Source organism: Trachypithecus francoisi, unplaced genomic scaffold (assembly GCF_009764315.1).
Source record: "Trachypithecus francoisi isolate TF-2019V2 unplaced genomic scaffold, Tfra_2.0 Lachesis_group8, whole genome shotgun sequence".
NCBI lineage: Eukaryota > Metazoa > Chordata > Mammalia > Primates > Cercopithecidae > Trachypithecus > Trachypithecus francoisi.
In genome coordinates, this window is record NW_022681473.1 from 17,801,252 (window position 1) to 17,818,357 (window position 17,106).

The following is a 17,106-nucleotide window of genomic DNA, read 5'->3' on the forward strand; positions in this document are numbered from 1 at the left end:
GTGAAACCCCCGTCTCTACTAAAAAAATACAAAAAAAATTAGCCGGGCATGGTGGCGGGTACCTGTAGTCCCAGCTACCCGGGAGGCTGAGGCAGGAGAATGGCATGAACTTGGGAGGTGGAGTTTGCAGTGAGCTGAGATCGCGTCACTGCACGCCAGCCTGGGTGACAGAGAGAGACTCTGTCTCAAAAAAAAAAAAAAAAAAAAAAAAAAAGATGTGTTTTCTTGGTCATACTGTCTCACGCTGGGCAGATCAGGGCTAACCCACCTCCATGGCCTTAATGACTGAAGGGGCTGCAGGGCCCTGGAGCTGCAGACAGGAATGCAGTCATTTTGGGAACTGAAGGCAGGCAAGAATATAATAAAGGCTAGATGAAGATACCCAGGCTGGGCTTTAAACTGCTTTAAATTGTGCCAGTTTCTTCTGGCACCTGCCCTAAGGAAAGCAAAGCCAGGCACCGTCCAATGGAAATCTGGAAGTGGGCATCCTTTGTGGCATCAATTATGCCAGTTTGGCCAGGAAGTTTGTAGTACTTGGTCTCTATGACCCTGACCTAACCTACTCAATAAGGGGCAGTTTAGTCTGAGTCAGAAGAAATGAAGAGCGACTCAATATTATGATCTTTGACTTAACATATTCAATTTGTAATTAAGACCATTATTAAAATTAGTATAAGAAATCAAGTCTTCTCATTCCATTCCTCAAACTCTCTGTCTGCCTTTACTATTTCCTGATAGTAACCATGGATATTTGCTTTATAAGTTCTTAATTGCTACATTCTTAGCTACTTATTTAGTCAATATACTAAGTGTCAAAGGTATGCCAGGGACAGTGCTAGATTCTGCAGAAACAGCAAGGGATAAGCCAGATAAAAATTCCTATTTTCATGGTACTTACATTCTAGTGTGTATGTGTGGCAGCGGTGGTTGGGGAGACAGGCAATAAAAAGTAACAAAAGAAAGAAATACTTTTAGGAAGTGAGGAGAGCAATGACATAAATCAGGCAGGGTGGTGTGATACACAGTGACAGAGGGTGGGACCACATGAGACGGCTGTGCCAGGCTCATCTTTAAGAAGGTACCATTTGAACTGAGAACGCACCAGATGAGGAGGCAGCCACGCAATCTAGGGAAAGAAGGAAGGGCAGACAGGGAGATGGGAACCAGCAACAAGAGTGTTTTGCTTCCTGCTTCTCCATTCTGCACACAAATGCTATTTCTCTGTCTCTGGCATGTTGCAATCTGTTAAAGAAATTGCTCTATGATGCCTGGGAAGGGAATAATATTGAATGAAACAGAATTCCAAGGGAGCTACATACTGCCATGGGGGAGGGTGGGGACACTGAGGAAAGATAAGGCAAGGGCTGTGGAAGCTGCCCCAGGCTGCCCCATTTCACTACTGTGGTTAACTGGCAAAGGAGTCCGTGCAAATGAGTGCAGGATGTCCAAATCACAGCACTGTTTCACACATCGTCATTTCAAGTCACCAACTGACAGGATTTAGCACTCTGTGTCTGGCAGCAACCAACAGTGAAGCAGAGAGAATTCCACTGGATTATCCAAAGCATCTGACCCGCAAATGAGGAGTGAGCAGAACATTTTTAAAAAACAACTCTTGAGTGGTTCAGTGAGCCAATTGCACATTGAAGAGAGACACACAAACATCCAGCCGCCTCTGAGGCAAAAGGTCAATTTCTTCTGCTTGTCCTCAGTCTTCAGAATCCAAGTTATTGATGTGAGCTGTGTCCCTCATTTTCCTAGCCAAAGGGGTAGATGTGAAGTAGAAATAGGCCAGATACAGTGTTCTGGGACAACACACCATTGTCTGAATCCAGAAAGCATCATGGCTGCAGTGGATGAGAGCAGGCTCAGTGGGAGAGGTTCAGGAACATCAGAAGTGCAGGGCCTGTCCTTTGAAGATAAAGTCTGGCTAGATCAGCTTTTCAGTGAAAGAAGCTAACGTCTGCAGACAGATCTTTATCTTTGGTGAGCCCATCACAGATCCCAGGTTTAGGATGGGGGCTAGAATGAAGGGTAAAAGCCAATTACCACCCTATAAGAAGTAGATAGGCTGGGGGCGGTGGCTGATGCCTGAAATCCCAGCATTTTGGGAGGCCGAGGTGGATGAATCACTTGAAGTCAGGAGTTCAAGACCAGCCTGGCCAACATGGTGAAACCCTGTCTCTACTAAAAATACAAAAATTAGTCAGGCATGGTGGCCAGCGCCTGTAATCCCAGTTACTCAGGAGGCTGAGGCAGGAGAATCGCTTGAAGCCAAGAGGCCGAGGTTGTAGTAATCCGAGATCGTGCCACTGTACTCCAGCCTAGGTGACACAGCGAGACTCCATCTCAAAAAAAGAGAGTCCGGTGGCAGGGTCTGGGGAAGCGGCGGCAGGCACCATGTCCGGCCGCGAAGGTGGCAAGAAGTCACTGAAACAGCCTAAGAAGCAGGCCAAGGAGACGGACGAGGAAGATAAGGCTTTCAAGCAGAAACAAAAAGAGGAGCAGAAGAAACTCGAGGAGCTAAAAGCGAAGACTGCGGGGAAGGGGCCCTTGGCCACAGGTGGAATTAAGAAATCTGGTAAAAAGTAAGCTGTTCCTTGTGCCTGAGGAGATGGTGACCCTTTATTTCATCCTTAAACATCTATATTCCCTGCCATAACATCTTTTGCCACCTAAAGCTGGAATTAAGTGTTGTCTTGGAGCTGTTGTACATTTAAGAATAAACTTCTGTTAAAAAAGAAAAAGAAAAAGAAAAAAAAAAGTAGATAATACTGAACTGTCCCACCCTCGTGGGTTTCTGATTCTCCAATCAAGTCCTGAGACCCTCCTGCTCCCTATCCTTCTCTCCTCCAAGTCCTTCTCACACAGCTGTGAGGTAAGATTTACTAGATGGAATGTGTTTGCAAAATCTGTTTTGTTCACTGTAACATGTTTATCAAAAAAGAAAGAAAAAAAACCCTGTCCCTTCTCACTATTTAGTTTTTGGTGACTGCCTTTTGGGATCTGGAACTGCATAAACAGATGGACTTCACAGAAGAAATCAGGCGAAGCGCCAGGGTGTGTACATATATCTTAGTCTCACTGTAAATACGGCAGATAGCCCTCGTCCAAACAGCTGTGCTGGTTTTGGAGGAAAGTGAGGAGACAGTGTCTTCTGGATGACAGTGCTCCCATTGCTCCAAGGTGTACCTCCCTGGTGGTGCTTTGGGCTATAGGATGCCAGATAGATTCTAGAGTTCCAACCTCAGATATATGACCCTGATTTCATTTCCTGGCCTCTGGCTGTGGTAATTAAGTGTTGTGCCAGATCCCAAACTATTGCTTATTATTCGTACTGGGTTTGTTTGATATAAATGAGTGCCTACAAATGTGCTGAGTGTTTGCATTGTGTATAATGAGGAGTACCTTTGCAATATACTGGATGCCTCTGTATTAAGGGGATGCCTAGGAGGGGTATATTTTTGTGCGTGTGTGTGTGCACGCGCACGCACATGCAGAAGTTGTGGAAGGCCTGGACTACAGTATTTGCCTGGCCACAGAGCAGTATCACTGCTGGGGGAACAAGGTACAGTGATCCCTCATGTGCGGCACACTGCTGCCCCAAGGGAACTGGGGGGAATTGTACGGAGCAGTTTCTCTCCTAATTTTTTTTGCCACCTTCTCCAGTATAAATCTCTACTGCAGGAGGTAGGGGTGGAGGAAGTAACTCTTTTGTAATTCAATATGCTTCAATTCCCAGGTATGAACAAACTATATAACATTTTAGGAGACTCTTTTTTTTTTTTTTTTGAGACAGAGTCTCACTCTGTCACCCAGGCTGGATTACGGTGGCACAATTTTCGGCTCACTGCAACCTCCGCCTCCCTGGGTTCAGCGATTCTCATTTTAGGAGAATCTTCTAATAGAAAAAACATATTCATTTGCTTCACGGAGTAGGGTTCAGGTGGATGTCTCCTTCCCTCCTGGACAAACTCCTTGAAAAAAAAAAAAAAGACAATACTGTCCAAACAGGAAACTGGTGCCAAATAGAGGCAAAAAACCAAAACAAAACAACTCCCTGAGATAGAGTGGACTGCATTCATTAGGTTCAGGTAGCTCAAAAGACAGGAATATTAAATAATTAGACTCCAACAGATCAAGGTGCTATATAGGTAATGGGACCTCATAAGGACAGAACAAAAGATCCTGTTTCTAACAAAGGTTCTGCAGACCTTTATACTACAGTGAGCAATGAGTGAGAGGGATGCTGCCCAGGAAATGAAAGGACTCAATCGCTTCTCTTCAGTGAGCGGAGCCCAGGAGGAGTGTTCCAGGGCATTCTCACAAACACTCTTGAATAATACCATCCAGAGCCTTTGATTCAAGGAACATGCTGAAGAATAAACAGCCTATTAATCTGAGTTTTCTGCTGTGCCTGAGTATACAAAGCAGCAATGAACTAACCCCTTGGCTCTTGCAAACATCCCGACTGCACACCATCCGCTGCTCCACTATACAGCTCAGCCCCTCCTTCCCATGCATGCAATTTCCCCTGGAAAAGCTTCAAGGTTTGGGGGTCCTGATGGTTTCATCTAATGATGCTCAGGCCAAACCCAGGGTGCAAAGAACCCTTGTTTGGCCATAAGAAGGCACAGCCATGTGACCAGGCTCAAATGAGAACTGTGTGGTAGTGTGACTGGGTAAGGAGACAAAGTCATCAGTCTGCCCCTTTCTGAGCCAAGTTGACAGCCACAGGCCTGGGAAAGGAAGGCCCAGTTTCAATTGGGCCTTGGTTACCTTGGTGGCAGGAAGAGCTCCTGCATGGGTGGGCTTTGGGTGCCATTCTGTGGAAACATTCCTGGGCGTTTTGCCTAGGTAAAAATTACCAAGTAAGGTCCTTGAGTTTTCTTTTTCTTTCTTTCTTTTTCTTTTTTTTTCTTTTCTTTTTTTTTTTTGAGATAGGATCTTGCTCTATCACCCAGGCTGGAGTGCAGTGGTGTGATATTGGCTCACTGCAACCTCTCGCTCCTGGGTTCAAGCAATTTTCATGTCTCAGCTTCCCATGTACCTGGGACTACAGGCACGTGTCACCATGCCTGGCTAATTTTTGTATTTTTAGTAGAGATGGGGTTTTGCCATGTTGGCCAGGCAGGTCTTGAACTCCTGGCCTCAAGTGATCTGCCTGCTTGGCCTAGGTCCCTGAATTTTCAAGGAGAAAAATGGAAGAAAGAGAAGTAGCTGTTTCACTTTCATCCTTTCACTAGAAGTCCTTCTTTTTTTTTTTTTTTTTGAGACAGAGTCTCGCTCTGTCACCCAGGCTGGAGTGCAGTGGCTGGATCTCAGCTCACTGCAAGCCCCGCCTCCTGGGTTTACGCCATTCTCCTGCCTCAGCCTCCCGAGTAGCTGGGACTACAGGCGCCCGCCACCCCGCCCGGCTCGTTTTTTGTATTTTTTAGTAGAGACGGGGTTTCACTGTGTTAGCCAGGATGGTCTCGATCTCCTGACCTCGTGATCTGCCCGTCTTGGCCTCCCAAAGTGCTGGGATTACAGGCTTGAGCCACCGCGCCCGGCCTAGAAGTCCTTCTTTACAAACAATCAGGTGTAGCTTTTGTGATAACAACAATTTGATCGGTTCTCCTTCCCACCCCCAAGACAAAGTACAATGATAGTATTTTAAGTAATAAACCAGGCGTTGTTGTTGAAACAAGGTAATTGAGGCTAGGATCATAGGCTCAAATCAGCCAGGGAGCGGTTTCTCTGTGTTCCATGGTCACTGACCTCATGCAAGGTGTGTGCTTAATCATAAAAGGAACTAGTGTGACAAGGTGGATAAATCAGTATCATGGCTATCAATACATACTGGGTTGTGCATACACACACATATTCTCAAAGCTGAATCCCTCTGACCCCAAATTTATGTATCAAGGAAAACATGTTTAATGAAAGTTTCCTTTCTAAAAATAATTTCAAAGAGGCGCTTTGACTTAAAAAAATTAATTCTAAAGTCTTCCGATTCTACTTCCAAGGAACTACTTTGTGTTTAGTCCCTTGAAACTGGAGAAGGACACACATCTTTGACGAGAAGGAGCAGCACAAAAGCTTGCATTTTATGTGATTGGCTCTGAGATGATACCACAGAGAGTAGGAAGTAAGAGCATGGGCTCTGCAGTCAGACAGATCGAAATCTGAGCTCCTCTTCTGCCACTTGCTGATGTGTGATCTTAGACCCATGACATCAAATCAGTGAGTTTCAACTTCCTCATCTGTAAAATGGGAATAGCTTCATGGGATTATTGTAAAGGTTATATAACAAAAATGCTTAGTACCATGCCTAGGACACAGTAAGAGTTCAGTAAATGATAGCTGTACTTACTGTTTCTTTTAATTAAAAAAAATTTTTTTTTCAGAGATAGAGTCTCACTCTGTTGCTCATGCTGGAGTACAGAGGTAGGATCATGGCTCACTGCAGCCCCAAACTCCTAGGCTCAAGTGATCCTCGCAACTCAGCCTCCTGAATAGCTGGGAATACAGGCACATGACACCACGCCCAAGTACTTTTAAAATTTTTATTTATTTATTGTTTTTGAGAGAGGTCTCCCTATGTTGCCCAGGCTGGTCTGGAACTCCTCACCTTAAGTGATCCCCTTACCTCTGCTTCCCAAAGTGTAGCGATTACAGGCATGAGACACCATGCCTGGCCCTTGTTACCATTTGAATCCTCTAAATAATAGGCACAGGGACTTAACTGGTGGCTGGCGGGCACATGAGCTACATGAAATGGGAGTTTCTTCATTCCTTACCAAGCTGGGCTTAGTAGATCCTCAGACCGTCCTTCACTACACTGGAAACAAGTGTTTGGGTTATCTGGGGTAACTGATGGAAGGACAATGAGAGATCAAACCCTGGTACTCTGGAACTTCATTTTGATTTGGGAACTGCAGATTGACCTGGAGTATTCCCACCCCAGATTCTGGCTTAGCAGATACAGCCTTTTCCTACGCTTTCACCTGTTGAGACAAACAGATGTAATCTGAACACAAGAGGGGCTTGCAAGCACAGATCTGGTATCAGACCACCTTACCCTGCAGCATTCCTGGGGTCATAAAATGACAAACATTTCAACAGGCTGGATATCTAACCCTTCCTGCCCTGTAACTGGGGCCTTATGAAACTGCTTCTTGTGATTAGAGCCATTGGTACCTCATACCAAGGCTGTGAGGTGGACTTCATTAATATTGATGAGCTGCAGCTCGTTAACCTCATTTGATGTTTATTTACAACCATTCTTCTCATATGCTAATGAATGACACTGGGCTCTTCAGATAGAAAGGAGAGAACTGGACCCTCTCTGCCAGCATCTCCTTGGCAAACTCCTGTGCCTTGAAACAGAAGTTTGCACAGAGGGAATGAAGCCAAATGGAGGGAATGCAGCAGAGAGGACAAAATGATGTGAAAAGAATGTCTGCAATGTAATGGGGGAGAGAGAAGCCCAGCTGCTGGGGCCACAGTGTGACTGAGTTTTGGTTACACCCACCCAGTGGCTAACAAAGAAACTGAAGGGCAGGGGACTGAGGAACTAAGAAAAGGACAATGTGTTAGATTTTGGAATTGGAGTAGGGGGGTGGAGATGAGTGGGCCCCATGGGTGTCAGGGAGCTTGAAGGCCTCTCTAGGATTCATTCCACTTTCTTCTGTGATCTTAAGAAATCAATAGGCAGGGAATTGGGGTAGATTTCTTTAAGGCAGTAAAATGCCCATAGCAACGAATGCTTATCAAATGCTTGGCTTGGAGAAAGAGTGCTCATTGTCACACTGTGAAATGGGTAAGTAGGGAGAAATAATCTCTGATTCTCTTTCCTCAAAGTTATAGGTTTGTGTATTAAAGAATAGGATGATCAAGCAAGGAAGAGTCTGAGACTGAGGAAAAAATAAATTTTTAAATATGGCCATTAGCAGGCACAGTTGCTCATGTCTGTAATCCCAGGATTTTGGGAGGCCGAGGAAGGAGGATCACTTGAGCTCAGTCGTTCGAGATCCTGGACAACATAGTGAGACCCCATTAATTAAAAAAAAAAAATTAGCAGGGTGTGGTGACACATACCTGTGGTGCCAGCTACTCGGAGGCTGAAGCACAAGAATTGCTTGGACTCATGAGGCGGAGGTTACAGTGAGCTGAGATAGCACCACTTCACTCCAGCCTGGGCAAGAGTGAGACCCTGTCTCAAAAAAAAAAAAAAAAAAAAAAGAGCCATTCTATTGTTTCAGGGCTGCTAAGCGAAACACAGGTCTCTTTCAAATTCCCCAGTATGTAGCAAGTCAATTTTGGGTCATCCCATCCATTCTGAGTGTTCAAAAGAACTAATAGGACGTATGAGAAAGGTAGAAGGAAAAATATGTTGGATATATGAAAGTTTATTAATAGTAGCAGCAATAGCAAACTTAAAATTTCTTAAGTACTTCAGTGTCAATTCTCGTCAATTTTCTTGACTTTGATGCTGTACATTTTTTTTTTTTTTTTTTTGAGACAGGGTCTCGCTTTATTGCCCAGGCCAGAGTGCAGTGGCGTGATCTCAGCTCACTGCAACCCCCACCTCCCAGGCTCAAGCAACCCTCCCACTTCAGCCTCCTGAGTAGCTGGAACTACAGGTGTATGCCACCACACCAGGATAATTTTTGTGTATTTTTTGTAGAGACGGGGTCTCCCTTTGTTGCCCAGGCTGGTCTTGAACTCCAGGGCTCAAGTGATCCTCCCACCTTGGCCTCCCAAAGTGCTGGGACTACAGGCGTGAGCCACTGTGCCCTGCAGATGCTGTACACTTTACATTACGATTTAGTCAATTATTCCCTTCCTGCCTTTGGGGCCACACCCTCTTTTTTCTCCCAATCTGGCTTTTTTTTTTTTTTTTCTGTGAGGCACTTTGAAGATCATTCCTACCCTTGATATGCCTTTCTGTAAGGCTAAAGAGGCAAGAGAAAAAAGAAACCTCTTACCTTAAAGGCTTAACCACATTTTAAAGTGCAAAGTATTGGTTCTAACAGATAGATGTTTGTTACGTTTGTCTGTCTGAAATCATTACCCCTTAGGGTACAAATTTCATTTCTTTCAAGTTTTCTATGAACTCAGTTCCTCTCAGACTGAAGGAATAATCAATAGCAAGCTGTTTTGACCTGACAGTGTGCAGCTTGCCCATGCTTAGGGACAAACACGACTGAAAGAGTAACTGACAGTTATATGCACATTCTAGACTTGAGAAACGTTTCTCAGTTTTTTTTCATCATCACCCCCTAGCTTTTTAGACCTTTTTTTCTGTTTGTCCACTCCCCATGAAATTTTGATATCATGAACATATTACCTATCTATCTCTTTTTTGAGGGCCACAAACCATTATAATATCTAATTTTTTTTTTTTTGTCTCCCAAAGAACCAATTTTTGTTCCCTTGGAGGCAATATTGCCTCAATTGAGAAGGCATGTTCTAGAGGCTTTTTAAAAGAAGTATATCATCTGATTTACTGTGTTCCAGGATTGAACCTAACAATCTCCCAGGGTGAACCATCAAACACAATTACACTTCTGTTCTGATTTTTTTTTTTTTTTTTAAGAAAGAAAAAAGGAAAAAAAGACATCTTTGTGCCTATCTAGTTAGTAATAGTTATTCCAAAAAAGAGATCAAAATCCTTTTTTTCCACACTGGACCTGATCTATCCACAGAATAAATGGCTTACTTTTTAGCAGTAGATTAGCTTTTTACAGTAATCCTATTTGAGTGCCAGAGAGGTAATAGATTGTCAAGCCCCTTAGGGACCCCCAAATCATTCTCCTAAAAGTCAACAATATATTCCCTTGTAAGAGGAGCATGAAGTTCATTATTTCATTAAGTATCTCTCAAACTCCAGAGGACGGTAGTGAGTGGTGTTATTATCTCCCTTTTACAAGCAGAGAAATGATGATATTGAGAGGTTAGGTAGCTTAATTTAGGTCACTAGCACTGATGTTTCATCATATAAATATCTTCTCTGTCAAACAAGGTCACTCTGAGGATTTCTAGACCTGATGTCTTCTGATTCCTACTTTAGGATCACGGACCTCTGAGAAAAATTTATAAAGGTTGTTTTGCTTCTGCCAACCCCTTCTCTCCATCTGACAGAACAAAAGCAAAGGAAGGTGCTAACAGAATCTGTAAGAATTGACTGATAGGAAGAGAACTCAGGCTATTGTTCTAAAGGTTACTGTTTCATCAGCAAATGGCTTTAGGTGGCAGCAAAGAATGCTGTATAAGGAGGTATGCAAGTTTTTTTTGTTTGTTTGCTTTATTTTTTCTAAGATGAATATCACTATCTTTTTTTTTTTTTTTTTTTTTTTTTTTTTTTTTTTTGAGACGGAGTCTCGCTCTGTCGCCCAGGCTGGAGTGCAGTGGCCGGATGTCAGCTCACTGCAAGCTCCGCCTCCAGGTTTACGCCATTCTCCTGCCTCAGCCTCCTGAGTAGCTGGGACTACAGGCGCCCGCCACCTCGCCCGGCTAGTTTTTTGTATTTTTTAGTAGAGACGGGGTTTCACCGTGTTAGCCAGGATGGTCTCGATCTCCTGACCTCGTGATCCGCCCGTCTCGGCCTCCCAAAGTGCTGGGATTACAGGCTTGAGCCACCGCGCCCGGCCGAATATCACTATCTTTGCAGGATTCAGATGAGAGGCTATTAAACTATGATATGCTCCTCAGAAGATGCAAAGACCTAAATCAAGACCTCCCACAAGCAGTCTTCAAGTAACATGGGAAATTCATATTTTATTTTGTAGTCATGGGAACTGACCACATCTTAAAACTATCCATACTTGAAACTCACCATAAGTGAGTGAGAATTAGAGGCTGGCAAGTCAAATAAAAAAAAACCTACCTAAAAGGGCTCTTCTCTGTAAACTAGCCTCAGGCTCTTTTAACTCTCTCAATTAAATCAATGTTAAAATTCCCTTGGGGCCGGGCGCGGTGGCTCAAGCCTGTAATCCCAGCACTTTGGGAGGCCGAGACGGGTGGATCACGAGGTCAGGAGATCGAGACCATCCTGGCTAACACGGTGAAACCCCGTCTCTACTAAAAATACAAAAACTAGCCGGGCGAGGTGGCGGGCGCCTGTAGTCCCAGCTACTCGGGAGGCTGAGGCAGGAGAATGGCATAAACCCGGGAGGCGGAGCTTGCAGTGAGCTGAGATCCGGCCACTGCACTCCAGTCCGGGAGACAGAGCGAGACTCCGCCTCAAAAAAAAAAAAAAAAAAAAAAAAAAATTCCCTTGGAATAGAGGCTGAGGTAGGCGGATCACCTGAGTTCAGGAGTTCAAGACCAGCCTGACCAACATGGTGAAACCCTATCTCTACTAAAAATACAAAAAAAAAAAAAAAATTAGCTAATGTGGTGGCAGGCACCTGTAATCCCAGCTACTCAGAAGGCTGAGGCAGGAGAATTGCTTGAACCCAGAAGGTGGAGGTTGCAGTGAGCCAAGATTACACCACTGCACTCCAATCTGGGTGACAGAGCAAGACTCTGTCTCAAAAAAAAAAAAAAAAAAAGAAAGAAAGAAAAAAGAAAAAATTCCCTCAGAATAAAATACAACTTAATTATTCTAAAGAGATAACTTGTTATCTCATGCTGTCAAGAAGGTCTGCACCTAATCCATTCCTTATGAGAATCTATTCTATTAAAAACAAAAGCAAAGAATTTCAGAGAAGGTTATTCTCAATACTGCTTAGGAACCCAGTACTGAATAACATTATCTCTTTTGCTTGTTTTTTGAGACAGGGTCTCCCTCTGTCGCCCGTGCTGGAATACAGTGGCACAATCTCTGCTTACTGCAACATCCGCCTCTGGGTTTAAGCGATTCTTGTGCCTCAGCCTCCCGAGGAGCTGGGACTACAGGCATATGCCACTATGCCAGGCTAATTTTTGTATTTTTAGTAGAAATAGGGTTTTGCCATGTTGGCCAGGCTGGTCTCGAACTCCTGGTTTCAAGCAATCCACTGCCTCAGCCTCCCAAAGTGCTGGAATTACAGGCATGTGCCACCACAGAAGGCTTGAATAACATTATTGCTAACAAATTTGCCCTTATGTGTGATATAAATTCTTCCTACAGCAGTGGAAGTTCATTTCCTTTTTGTTTGAAGAGATGGATATAGGCTGATGATGAGTTAAAGGGCTTAACATTGTTTCACAATGTCCAGAGCCAAAAGATATACCCCAGATCTATCTAAACATATTAAGGGGAATATAAAAGTATATATATTTAGCTCAACTAGGTTCTGATACAAAAATGTTAGAAAAGCAGCCAGTGGCTTCCTTTGCTGTAAACAAGGAATAAATTTGAGGGAGGGCAAAAAAAATCTTCATATCTTGCCTCAAAGAAGATGAAACTATAATTTTTCTGGACTAAAATAGAAACTAGAAGATACAAGGTATAGAAATCTAAAAGGTGACTCATGTTACAGAAGAGGCATTTAAATGAAAAAATGTTTCTTGTTGGATTCTATAAAATAGGAAAGCATGGTGTGGCAGGGAGTGGCAAATCTTTCAAGTCTTGAACATCAGAGCAAGGGAACTACAGTGAAAATACAAATTGGAATAGGTAAGGAGAGAAAGAGAGTCTCATCAAAAACCCATTCATACTGCTTGCGGCAACTGTCAATGAATTGGAAAGGGCACTGAGGAGAAATGAGTATCACTGTGTTCCAATACTGATTTGCTAAGTTCAGCAGCATTTGTCTATCTTGTTCTACCGACATAACTAGTCAAAGAAACAATCTTAAATGCAGGAAAAGGCTAATCGTTTTCATTGGCAGGTGACCAAAGAAAACACCTTCTCCAATGAGCAGTATGATGAGGCGATACAAACAAGACTGCACTTATCAAACATTTTTATCTGAAGTGCTCAAAACATTTGCCAATATTATACCCAGTTCAACTTCCCCTTCACCAGCTTCCTCACAACTTTGAGAGGAAAAGCAAGCTTTTTATAACTCCTCTGCATATTGGTATAAATCTGAATACAACTTTAGGAAAAGAACTTCCCAAAGAGGGTGTGGATGGGGGCCTCTAGGAGTCTCCAGGGTGCCAGATCCTCCAAGCACTCTGGTAAAGGCTTTGTTTCACCACATCAAAGGCAGTGGGGCAAAGTTCCTCTTAGCAGCCATGGATGCTGCCAAGAAGAGCGAGTCTTCATTTGTGCCAGGGACTAAACGGGAAAATTCAGAAGGAAGAGTAGGAAGGCATTTTACCTTCCAGATTTAAGTAGGGAAACAGACCGAGTCACGAATCCTTTTTTCCAGAAGTAGTATCATTATCCAGGTTTTATGCTCAATGAATAGTTGTGTGGTAAGTTAAGTGTTTAAGATAAATAATTATCTCAAAGTTACAAAGCAGATTTGTGACAGAGAGGGTTATAGAATCCAGGGGTCAACTTTAAACAGTTAGATCTAAGTTTTCAGAAGAGCTTTTAGAGGTTTGAGAGTTAGAAGAAGTCTGATTACTTTTTTTTTTTTTTTTTAAATGGAGAACAGGAATGGGTGGCAAGACCCATCAGTCCCATGGTTTATCACAATACTGTGGTCCAACCTCAGGGCACAGAAATAAAACACAATTTTACAATTAGAGAGCTAAGTAACACGTGGTACTTTTTGTTGTATAGCTTTTCACAAAACACATAATTAAGTGCTGTCATACTATATTACTGATGGATCAGATTTACACAGACCATGAAGGTGGCAAGCATGTCATGGAGAATGGCTTTATAAATTTATGGAAAATGGTTTAAAATAAGCAAAAAAGCCGAGGCAGGCAGATCACCTGAGGTCAGGAGTTCAAGACCAGCCTGGCCAATATGGTGAAACTTCATCTCTACTAAAAATACAAAAACTAGCTGTGGTAGCAGGCACCTATAATCCCAGCTACTCGGGAGGCTGAGGCAGGAGAATCGCTTGAACCCAAGAGGCGCAGGCTGCAGTGTGCTGAGATCCCGCCACTGCCACTGTACTCCAGCCTGAGCAACAGAGCAAAACTCCATCTCCAGAAATAAAAAAAGAAAAAAGAAAACAATCATTTCTTTTGTTCTACATTCCAAGTGGTAGGTGCTTTCCTGAGCCTCTGGCACAGATATCCAAAGCCCTGCACTAGACAAGATGAAGAAGCCTTCTCCCCAGAGTAGTACGCTGGACACTGAAGGAGCTCCCTGCTTTATTAGGAGATCTGGAAGGAGCCAAAAGGGCTATCGTCAAGTACTCAATCTTGTGGCCAGAGGATGTGAAATTTCAAATTTGCTATGGCTTGAAGTAGATACATTTTATAAAAAGAAACTAAAAAGTGCTAATTCTTCTGCTTTTGAACATTGGAAACATTTTGATAGTAACTTTTTTTTTTTTCTGCTGGCCCTTAATATTGCAGAAATTGTTTAGAATGACATAATTGAGAGGAGATTTTCAGAAGCATACTTACTACTTTTTATGAGAAAATCAGATTGAATATTACCAACTAGTCAGTAACAATTTCAAATGAATGAATTTCATAGGTGAATACATAGGTCATGATAAAAATAATTAGAATAAAAGGAGTCTGTATGATTTCATGGAACTAAAGTTTAAAAACACAGTTTTCTATTGCTTGAGATAAATCCAGTAAATCTGAATGTGACCTTGACTTGTCATGTCAAGACACCAATTAATGTTTGCTCCCCTTCACTCAGACCCATGCCTCCAGGCAAGAAAGCAATTCAACTTTTGCTAAAAATCAATTATCTCTTCACTTATATGAGGGACCTAGAACAGGTAAATTCAGAGGGACAGAAAGTGTTATAGAGGTTACTAGGGCCTGGGAGGGAAAGGAGCAGGGAACGAGGAGTTATTGTTTAATGGGTACAGTTTCAGATTAGGATGATGAAAAAGTTCTAGAAATGCATGGTGATGGTTGTACTTAATACCATTGAATTGTATATTTAAAAATGGTGAAAATGGTAAGTTTTATGTTACATACATTTTACTACAATAAAAAATTGATGTCTTATTTTTAAAAATTCAGAAAAAGGTTCTTCAATCATTCCTTTACAAAATAACGTGGACCTAGGCAGTTCCCCAAATTAGTCTGTTCACCAGAATCCCTTGGTGTGCTTATTAGAGTTACAGATTCTCTGGTCATACTCCAGACTGGTTATTTGCTTTCTTGTTAATCTGGCCCTTTTATGTATCTTTCTCTGTAACAGGAAATAGGGTACCCTTAGTTGTTATGTAGTTTTTAGCTTAATCAAGGGTCAAATTGAAAACAGCTCGGCCTCTGCCAATCTACAATTACTCGAAACTGAAGCCACGAAGATGCAAAAAAATCAGGTTTTGCAATGATACTCTCAATGTCCATAAAACTACTGCTCTTCTATGGTGTTATTTCTGTTTCTCCAAGACATTACTCCTTGGGAACTGCTCTACAATAAATAAAATAGGCAAATAATAACATAGTTGAAAAGGGCTAGAAATTTGTAATTGTTAGAGGTGATACCAGGATTCATTTTTGGCTGAAATAAGATATGGGAATTTTGTATATGGCAGGTGATGAAAAAGTTGCCGGAACACCCAAGACATCAAAAATAGAAAATAAAAAATTCTGTATGACTCAAAGGTTAGTTTGGTAGAGATTTTCTTTCAATTGGCAGCTAAAACATATATTACAACACCCTGGCAGGACTGCTTTTAACAATCATGTAAGCTTCAATGAGGCAAGTATCATTTAAGGCTTTGAAGGGAAAGAAAAAAAGGGTGTTTCAAGTCCCTCAAACAATTTATTGCTCCAGTATTTCTAATAATCATATGAGTATTTTTCCTTTTGACTGGAGAGCAAAGGAAAAAGGAAACCTGTAGGAACTGGAGTTGGACAAGAGAACAAAGTTCATAAATGAAATCCTGTCTAATACTAGCAACTGAAACAAGACTCACCCCTCATGTCCTTTGAAAACCGGCCCAGCTCAGTCCCGTTTTTCCCCCTCATTGATTTTCAAGCGTCATAAATGGCTCTTCAGGCTGAACTAAACAATCATGGGAAGTTCTTTCAGGAAAAAGATGCAACGATTACTGTACTTCTCCTGGGCCATGCCATTGCTAGGCCATTTCCCCTCAGAAATTTATTTTTCTAACTAGAGTGATGATCTGACAAGAAGCAATTTTTAAGTCAAATCAGTAAAATAAAAATATCTCCAAACAACACAACAGTTTTATTTCTGTGAGAATAACTCTTCCTTTATTCCAAAATGAAATGATTATCTGTCTACTATTATTACATAGTTAAAAAGATACCTTTAATGATCTATAAAACTGAGGCTTAGAATGGAGTTTACAAGTTACCTAATTAATTCAGCTCTTCTTTCTCATCTTGTGCCTCTTTCTTCTTTAACATCTTTGTTCAGTCATTGTCCAGAACAGCACTATACAACAGAACTTTCTGTGATGATGGCAATGTTTGTTACTCTGCACTAATATGGCAGTAACCACTAGCCATATGTGGCTTGTGAGCACTTTGAAATGTGACTAATGTGACTAAATAAGTGAATTGTATTTGTATTTAATTTCTTAAAAATTAGCTTTATTGAGGTTTAACTGACATACAAAAAACTATACATATTTAATATGTACAATTTGATGAGCTTGGATACGTGCATAAAATGGTGAAATCACTACTACCATAAAGATAATAGGCATATCCACACCCTCAAAAGTTTCTCTCTCTCTCTCTCTCTGTGTGTGTGTGTGTATATGTGTATGGTAAGAATACTTGACATGAGATCTACCCTCTTAATAGATTGTTAAGTTCCTAATTTTGTTAGTTACAGGCATTATGCTGTAGAGCAGATCTTTAGAATCGATTCATCTTGCATAACTGTAACTTTATACCAATTGAACAATAATACCCCATGTCTCCCTCCCCCAATCCCTGGAAACCACCATCCTATCCTCTGTTTTTATAACTGTATTTAATTTTAATTAATTTAAATTTAAACAGCCATAGGAGGCTAGCGGCTACATATTGGAGAGCACATGTCTAGTATGTGCTTTATTATCTCTAATGACAGAAAATCCATTTCCTCTCAAGTAGCTCTATTTATAGATAATT

The 17,106-nt window shown here is 41.9% G+C and overlaps 2 protein-coding genes across 5 annotated transcripts in view; one reads left to right on the top strand and one right to left on the bottom strand.

Moving 5' to 3' along the window:
- Positions 1-17,106, bottom strand: part of CUNH11orf49 (chromosome unknown C11orf49 homolog) — a 226,603-nt gene that overhangs the window by 55,016 nt on the left and 154,481 nt on the right. The window lies entirely within an intron of this gene.
- On the top strand, positions 2,326-2,741 carry LOC117080899 (translation machinery-associated protein 7-like). The gene has a single exon (XM_033206309.1). It carries the CDS (start codon positions 2,401-2,403, stop codon positions 2,590-2,592), a length of 192 nt encoding a protein of 63 aa, XP_033062200.1. The 5' UTR covers positions 2,326-2,400; the 3' UTR covers positions 2,593-2,741.